At 38.3% G+C, this 9,472-nt stretch overlaps 1 protein-coding gene across 4 annotated transcripts in view; it reads right to left on the bottom strand.

Annotated features, from left to right (window-relative positions):
• Positions 1–1,972: 1,972 nt before the first annotated feature.
• Positions 1,973–9,472, bottom strand: part of Xkrx (XK related X-linked) — a 16,636-nt gene continuing 9,136 nt past the window's right edge. For 2 of the 4 annotated variants that reach the window (XM_015502298.2, XM_048797352.1), the window contains 2 exons: positions 8,705–8,973; positions 1,973–3,580 (listed from right to left, as the gene is read on the bottom strand). In XM_015502298.2, coding sequence (XP_015357784.1) covers positions 2,835–3,580; positions 8,705–8,973 — 1,015 coding nt within the window. In that variant the 3' untranslated portion in view covers positions 1,973–2,834. Of the gene's footprint in view, positions 3,581–8,199; positions 8,256–8,704; positions 8,974–9,472 lie in introns of those variants that run through there. The other 2 variants (XM_048797353.1, XM_048797355.1) reach the window with 2 other exon arrangements.

Genomic DNA, 9,472 nt, shown 5'->3' with positions numbered 1-9,472 from the left:
TAGAGTCTCCTCCTTGGGTGAGGACAGCAAGTTTTTCAGGTTGGAAGCTACTCCACACCCTCTCCCTAAACTCTCTACATTCCTACCACATTAAGTCACTGCAGCTGGAGGACATGGGGGAGAAAATTTTGCTTTGTCCAGTACTGAAGAACACTTTTCTGCCCTGTGCATCTTCTCTTTATCTGTAATTGATCTGCCTGACTCCATGTGTGCATATGTGTATGTGTGTGTGCGTCTTTCTCTCTGTTTCCATAGTAGCCTCCTCTTAACTAGCTGATTCACTTGGCTTTTATGGACCAAATTATTGTTCCATGCTGGTTCTGCTCTAAATCAAGGGCATGTTAACAATTGAGGAGAAATTCTTGTTTGAATTCCAAAGAGGCAGTGTGTTCTTCTAGAGATCTGATGGATTCTTTCTTTCAAGTTCACCTCAAATAACAGAAGTCAGTGTGAGCTTTATAGGACAATCAGCTTAGTCTCTTCATCATGAAAAATGGAATGAGGGAACTGGGTTTGTAAAAGAAAATCTCTGTTGCTCCAAAGTAAGTCCCTACATCTCCTCCAAATTAAGTAGCCAATTCTTTTAACTCCAAACAGTTGCTGAAGTTGGGAAAACCACACTAGCCATGCCAGGAAATAGGATAATTCTGGTTAACAGCCTTGCTACTTAGAAGAGGGAGCTCCCTCAATATATTGAATGCCCTAACACTGGATAAGAAGAGGGGAAATTGTTATATGCATGCATGAATATATAACAACAAATCCCACCACTATGTACAACTATAATGCACAAATAAAAATGAAAAACATAGCTGGCATGGTGGCACACGCCTGTAATCCCAGAGGTTCAGGAGGCTGAGATAGGAGGATCCCAAGTTCAAAGCCAGCCTCAGAAATGGTGAGGTGCTAAGCAACTCGGTGAGACCCTGTCTCTAATCAAAATAGGGCTGGGGATGTGGCTCAGTACTCAAGTGCCCCTGAGTTCAATCCCTGGTACCAAATAAATAAATAAGTAAATAGGAGGGGAAATAACACACACAAAAAATATTTTTGACTTCTTTTTAAAAATTAGAGCTTTATAGTTACACATAGTAGTTGGATTCATCCCAACAAACCATGCACGGAATTCAAATTCAGTTCATGATCCTTCCCTTTCCCTCCTTCCCTCCCTCCCCTCCCTTGTTCTTCTTTCTCTACTCTGTTAGACTTCCTTACACTCATCTATTTATACTTGACTGGTTCTTTTTACTTACATATACAGGTGAAATTCCCTGTGGTATATTCATATATGCACATAACATGATTTTTTTAAGAATTCATTCTGCATTGCCTCCCCTTTCCCATCCTTCCACTGTACCTCTGGATCTCTTTCTTCTACATTACTGGCCTTCCCTTTACAAAGATAAATTTCTTAGCATAATCCCAAGAGTAAAAGTGGATAGGGATGGAAAAGTTTAGGTCAGATTGTTTATAAATTATTGAAGCATTGGGGGTGGCCACAACTATACATAGTACTAGGAGGACTACTCACTTTCCTGGTCTGTGGAGGAAAAACATTTCTTAGATAATTATTGGAATACTTGGTCACAATAGGAAGTGGTCATAGTAACCTCAATTCCTTGGTTACTTTAGAGGCATCCAGCTTACATTCCCACCATGAGATGTAAACATGAAAGGTAAACATTGAGATACATGAGAAAGGGAGGTATGAATTCATTCACTGGTTCTGAGAATGGTCAGAGGGGTTGAGAAACCCATATTCCTTGTTAGAAAGTAAAGTCCTGCAAACAAAAACAAGTACCAGTGGTAATTTAATGTTATCTGGTTTCCCTTCTCTATGTTCACTCTACTTTGGAGTGTTAGCCACCCATCCCAACCCCAAGCAACATGAAGGTGATAACCCAGCCATTATTACTTTCTCTTTCTCCTGTCCTAAAATGCAAACCACAGATCAATGAAATACCCAGGACAGTAGCAGACACAAAGAAGTCTTCATTTCTTTCATATAGAGAAACAGTTTCAATTACATTTCAGATTCCCTGAGGCCTACATCAAATAGTAAAATGACAAGAGCACAGAAAAGCTGGGTTAGAGGGAATCCCTGTTAATGAGGCAATAAGTAAGATATTTCACTCAACCATTCCACTTGACAAACTGGATGCCCAAGCAGGTTCCTGAGAAAAGAGTCATTCTGGCTTACATCCTGAAGGAACCCTACCCTGCACTCCCTCCTCAAGGTGTACCTATGAAAGGCCACTTCAAATGACCTGTGAATGGCCATTAGTAAAATCCTAATAGAGATCTAATACATCGGGGGAGCAGCACTTTTAACGGTAGGGCTTTTCTTCTTGGTTAGAGCTTCTCATTGGAGTTAAAAGATTCTAGTCACATTCATATCTGTAGGTTCCACAATAGTCAGAGGGTTTCCTGAGAGGAATCCATAGCTAGTAAGCTGCCACATAATCTGTTCAGCAGGATATATTCTAGTGAGATTCTGAGTCTTCAGCACCTTTTGGGCAAACTCTTTTGCCCCAAGCAAACAAGCAGACCTGCAAAGTCACAGAGAGCCTAAGGTGCTTAGAGGTCAGTTATCTCAACTGACCTGGGTAGAAGGGTGTGGACAATATTTCTGACTCTTCCACTCCTGGTTTCCAAACATAGCAGTAAATCTCCAAGAAGTAAAACCTATTTGGGGGTCACTCTTCTGATAGACTTACCAGAATACTCAAGAAAATGTTCTGTTGAGTACTCATCCATGAGCCTCACCCTCTCCTTCAATTTCAGAGTTGATCTTGGCAACCCCCAAACCATCCCATGATTCCCAGAAGATAGAATCAGACAATGCTTTGTCTTGTTTCAGCCTCAAAGCTTGGCTCTGAGTTCTCAGCCCTTCGGTGATGGTGCCGATGGCAGCAGACACAGTGGAGGTAGTCTACTACGTTATGGGTGAAGAGTGAGCGCAATGGGTGCAAGTACTGGAAGAAAAGTAGCATGAAACCAATGGAAATCAGATAAGCAATAATAAGCTGCAGGGCAATCAAGGAATGACAGTAATTCAGCAAAACTTTGACTCCCCAAAACTTAAAAACCAAGACCATGACCACATTCTCTACCAACCTCGCACTATAGTGCAGGCCCATATGTCCCCAGTTTTGACCTTTGTCAACAAGATCTCTGTCTGCCAACCTCAACTGCAAAGCTGACCAGCAAGAGAAGTTAATGCCAGCATAGAGGATGGTGACTGAAATCAGCACCACCAGGGTGCCAACACGGCTGAAATTTTTCTCAATATTATTGGGCATCTGGGCACCACTCCTCCAGAACCTAACCCAAGGCTCAAAAAGGATGATCAAGAAGTTGAGCACTAAGAAGGGCACAGCCTTCAACTTCAAGGTGGCCAAGAAGAGCACCAGAATCATGAGGCGGGAAGTGATCTCCAATGTCCTCCAGATGGTGATGCAAAGGACTTCTAGTGGCCCAAGGCGAATCTTGTAGTCATCATACTTGATCTGGATAGCCAACATATTGCAGAGGGTAGCCCCATAGGTTACAGACATCAGGGAAAAGACCATTAGCACAGCTGTAAAAATAAAACAAAACAAGGAACGGGGGAGGGGGGAGGGAGAGGCAAGCAGTCAATGTTGGTATAAAACCTGTACTCAGACCCAGAGGTCCAGAGATGATAGGTAGGACTTCAGAGCCTCACCTAAGAGTAAATTAATGTATGATAACAGCTATGCAAACAAATAACATGCACCTGAATAGACGTGTTTGCAAAGAAGACCAAATGGCCAAGAGATACATGAAAAGGTGTTCAATATCACTAATCATCAGGGAAAAGCAAATCAAAATCAAAGTGAGGGCTGGGAGTGTAGCTCAGTATAAACATATACTGTAATACATTAATAATCATAAATGTACAAACTAAGCTTTTTTTAAAAGAGTAGGTCTTAAAACACTGAGAAGTCACTAATATAAGAAAAGGACATATAAAGGTTCCAGGTAGGACTATCTAACAGAGCAGGCTTCTGAGCAAAAACTGTATGAGGGAAATAAATAAATAAATAAACTTTCTGAAAAAAAAAATCCAAGCTTAGGAGACTCAGAGAATGTATTTTCTAATTGAAGTCCCTTCTTTGATGTATATTTTCTTCAAGGAGCAAATCTTCTTTGTGCAGACTTCTAGAATATTTAACTCTAGTTGCATGTGTCAAAAAGTATACTAAATATTTCATGAGGGCAGAGGAGATCATATCTATTTTATCCGCTACTGTATCCTCAGAGCCTAACATACTGACTAGAACATGGTTGATGCACAATAAATGTGTGTGGAATTAATGAAGAATTTTGAGTTTAGAGAAGCAGTATAAAATACCTAGAAGTCCTTGGTTCAGCTGTGTATGAGCTTGTGAAATCATTGAATATCTATGTGCCTCAGTTTCCCAATTCATGAGATAGTCTAGAGTTGCTTGTATTTGTCATCAGCAATGCCAATTCATCACTCCTATTTGTTAGTATACATTAGGAATCTCTGAACTTCCAGTAGAGTGGTTCAAAAACATTAAAACTCTGTTTCCCAGTCCATGGCATCCATAGCACTAGATGTTAAAGTAGGGGCCAAGAAAGGCAGAATGCTCCCTAACCTTCCTTAACTATAGACCATACAGGTGGCCCTCTGCTTATCTTTTTTTTTTTTTGGTTAAAGTATACTGATTACTGGGATGCAGGGGTGAGGGGCGGGGTTTAGTGCTCTCAAGAAAAGTGGAAGGTTCAAGGAGTATTCCCCCAAAAGAAAATCTGTAGTTTTCTCTTCCTATAAAAATAATGGATCCAGAGAAACTTGAGCCATAGTATATCAAGTTAATCTTCAAGAAAAGTGAAGCCTTCCCCATGAAAATACAAAAGAAAATACAGCTTTCATTTCTAAGAATTTTCTTCAACTAATAAGTAGTGTTGGAATCTTAAAGAATAGAGTGGGAGACTCTCGAAGTGGCTACTCTTAAATTTCTTCTTTTTTTGTACTGGAGATTAACCACTGAGCAACACTGCCCCCCTTTTATATTTTATATTGAGATAGGGTCTTACTAAGTTGCTTAGGGCCTCACTGAATTGCTGAGGCTGGCTTCACACTTGCGATCCTCCTGCCCCAGCCGCCCAAACTGCCAGGATTACAGACATGTGCCACTGAGCCCAACCTAGTACTTTTGTATTTCTAAACCACTCTCATTCCTATCCTCAGGAAATGATACTCTTTGTGGACATGGGAACATCAGCTATACATTGAGCCAAGTGTCAAGTGTCTAATGCCTTCTCTTAAATTAGAACTCATTTATTGAAAGTAGTACAATAGAAGGAAGGAAACCTGATGCTTCCAATAAATGGAAAAACATTTTCCATATGTCTCCCTACAAATAGATTCATGCCATAAGAGATCAAAATGCTGCTATAGTTAGAAACATAGGCTCTGGAGGCACACATCCTGAATTTCCATCCAATCTTTGCCATCTACTACTTATAAGACCTTGGGGAATTTTCTTAACCTCTCAGAGTCTGTTTCCTCATTCATAAGAAGGGGTTAATAATAACCTTGAAGAACTGTTTGAAGATGAAATGAAATAATTACATGTAAATTGCTTTGAGAAATGCCTGAAACCTAATAAAAGCTATCTGCTAGTTTCTGTCTTTCTACTCTCTCCACCCCCCACCCCCCCACCATTTAAAATTTATAGTATGTACATTTACTTTACCAGTGCTCTGTCCTTGCACTTAAACCTAGCATTTAAGGGGTGGGGTTGGAACTCAGTGGTAGAGCGCTTGCCTAGCATGTATGAGGCACTGAGTTCGATCCTCAACACTACATAAAAATAAATAAAAGTTAAAAAAACTAATATTTTAAAACTGAAAGAACACCTAGAAATAAGCTTTAAAATGTTCAAGACCTGAGCTGGAGTTGTGCCTCAGTGGTGTAGTGTTTGCCTATCATGTGTGAGGCACTGGGTTCGATTCTCAGCACTGCATATAAATAAATAAAACAAAGGTCCATTGATAATGAAAACAATAAAAATAAATTAATAAAATTTTTTTAAAGTTCAAGACCTATGGTGAGAAAACTACATAATTAAAACATTTAATGAAATGGAGATTTATCATCCTATATGAATTTGATTGATCCTGTGAACATCCCATAACTTGAATAATTTACTGCAATTTCAATCAGAATCTCCATGAAATGTGATTTTTTTGGTTATTATTTTGCTTTGCTTTATTCTTTGGTGGGGAAATTGACAAATTTATATTAGACACTAATATATTTGGAAGATGAGTAAATTACTCTATCAGCTAAGACTCTAAAAGGCCTTTCTTGTAAGAAAGACACAAAATCTATAAGCAATAAAGAATTTGAATACATAAAAATGTAATAATTCACAATACCAGAAGACATAGCAAAGTATATTGTGCACATTAAGTGTAGGGTATTGCACATGTGTGATACGTATATGCACATAGAAAATGTGTGTATTTTAAATACAAAAATATACAAACATGTATGCACATGTTTGTGTGCATAGCAAAAAAAAAAGAATTAATGCTAGAATAAGTAAATAGCTCCTACAAATTAATTTGAAAGATAAACAATCCACTAGAAAAAGTGAGCAAAATATGTAATTAGCAATTCAAAGAACACATACAAGGAGCAAACATAAAAGATACTTAGCTATAGCCACAAAGAAAGCCAATTATTTTAAAAGCCAGTTACTTATAATTATAAAAATAAATATTTAGTTTGAGATATGAGGAAACAGATACTTTTATATACTGTGAATGGGAGTATAAATTCATAAACCCCTTTTCAGAGAGTTATTTGGCAGCATCAATAAAATTCTAAACACATTTTCTTTCATCCAGAAATCCTAATGCCATATATTTATTGTACAAAGTTTAATTCACATACATAGATGTTTATAAAGATGTTAACGGTAGCATAATTTGTAATTGGAAAAAAATTGTGAAAAATTAGAAACTTTAGAAAATTAGGGAAATGAAAAAGAATGTTCCAATTCATACAAGAGAAATATATTTTATATACTTATACATGTATGTATAAATAACTACTGAAAAATAGCATAGTTTTGAGGACGATATCACTGAAAAACATGTTTAATACAGTCCATTTTTGGCAAAAACATGTACATATACGTTGTATGTTTATATTTACATAGTAAAAAATCTGGAATGATACATATTGAATGGCTAACAGATTACTTTGGGGGAGTGAATTTACATTTCCTATTTTATATCTATTGTTTATTTTGAATTTACTATAGCTAGTCCTATTTTTATAATTTAAAAAATGACTAAAAATAGTAGTACATGATCTTGGCAAAAATTTCAAGCCATACTGAAGTAAAAATAAAAGTCTGCTAATTTGTCATTCCCACTCTTCAGAGGTAATATCTTTCATAGCTTTCTGGAAAATTCCTGTGTATATACAATTGTCTATAGGTCAATCACTTTGCACATGTATTACTTTTGTAGTATATGTATGTATCTTAATTGGAAGATTTCATGACCCTCAAAATTCTCAAGAGAAAAACCATCATCATTTCCCTGAAACTACTGTCAATTCTATGCATATGAAAAGCTTCAGAACCAATAGAACTTTATGAAATGTTCTCAGTGGAATTAGTTCTCCTTGCATTTGAGACAGGGGACTTTGCCAAGCAGGATCAACACAAAATAATAAAAAAAAAATAATGATCCAAAGCTGTACCCACACCCATACCAGCTTCTGTCCAAGCAGATGAAGCAAATCACAGGCTGTTAAAACTCATTAACAGCACTTTATCTTGACTTTGAAAACACTGACTCACATTTCATCCTCTGCTGGAGGTCTTACTCATCTCAGGATCCATTTTTTTACAAGTGAAAAATTAAGACAGTGACTGCTTTATAACTTCCTCCAAAGATTACAGCAAGGGTCAGAACTTGAACCCAGGTCTGATTCTCCTCAGTATTCATCCCATACCCTTTTGCTTTCTCTTCACTGACATTGGGAGAAAATGATTAAATTAGTGGTTCCCAAATCAGGCTGCTCAGAATCAATTAAGGTACTTCATAAAAATGCAGATTCCTGACCTTCCCACATTCTGGGGTTAATTCAGATCTGGGGAGGAAATGTGATTTTAAAAAGAACCTTACCACATGATTCTGATGATCAGTAATATTTGGGAACCTCTTCCTAAAGATGGCCATCCCTAAACAAACAAAACAACTAACATCATAATTTAAACACTCTGAACAAGAGAAAATATCCTACTGACTGTTGGTGTTACTAGCTTCTTTTGAGGCCAGGTAGGGTTTATCTGTAACATTTTTAGTTTAAACAGTTTGCTCCAACTTAAAAATCAGGCAGGCCTAAGATGCCCGACTCCCTAAATTTTTTAACTGCTAGTGCTGTTCAGAATTTTCTGTGATAATGGAAATATTCTAAATCTGCGCCATTCAAAACAATAGTCACTAACCTACATGGCTATTGAAAACTTGAAATGTGGCCAGTATTACTGAACCAGTATATTTCTAATCTTATTTAATTCTCATTGAAATTGTCACATGAAGCTAGTGGCCAGTATATTGGACAGCTCAAGGCTAAACTTCTAAGACCCTTGATTTAAGTGGATCCCTCCCCTCTCCTGACCCCACTCACCTCTACCCAGGGGGACCTCTGCAGAGATCAGGGTCACATAGAGCTGATAGGTCAGCTGGGGCACTGAGCCCAGGAAGGCTTGGATCTGTGACATACGTTTGTAGGCATTGCGATGCATAGCCAGGGTCCGGATGGAGTGGCCCACCTCCCATTCTATCAGCACCTCCTCACCATCTATTAGCATCTTTTTTCTGGTGAGGCTGACATAGGGCTCCTCCTGCCCCTCTTTCTTCCACAGTGTGAGGTACTTAATCATGGCCTCCAAACACCTGCAGGAGTAAAGCATCATGGGAACTTAACTAAAGCTGTCCTGGGAAGGGAGGTTGTAACAAGGAGGGAAATTTGGGGAGGTTATGCTACTTTTTGCTTTTTACTCTCTTCTGCTCATTTCTGGTGAGTCAAAGGATTGGTCATGGGGCTGGGCTTGCGGCTCAGCTGTAGAGAGCTTGCCTAGCACGTGCGAGGCCCTGGGTTCGATCCTCAGCGCCACATAAAAATAAATAAATAAAATAAAGGTATTGTGTCCAACTACAGTTAAAAATAAATATTAAAAAAAAGGATTGGTCAGACCTTCTACAAATTATGTGAGTCTAAATCCATTTCTGTTAGGTCTAATCTACTAACCTAACAACACCATTTCAGAAGTACTTCTTGGAAGACAGGAAATTGTTTTGTCTGCTTAAGAACAGGCCTGCATTGGAGGCTGAGGCAGGAGGATCGTGAGTTCAAAGACAGACTCAGCAATTTAGCAAAGACTTAAGCAACTTT

This window comes from Marmota marmota, unplaced genomic scaffold (assembly GCF_001458135.2).
Source record: "Marmota marmota marmota unplaced genomic scaffold, marMar, whole genome shotgun sequence".
NCBI lineage: Eukaryota > Metazoa > Chordata > Mammalia > Rodentia > Sciuridae > Marmota > Marmota marmota.
This window is presented reverse-complemented; position numbering and strand designations above follow the sequence as displayed.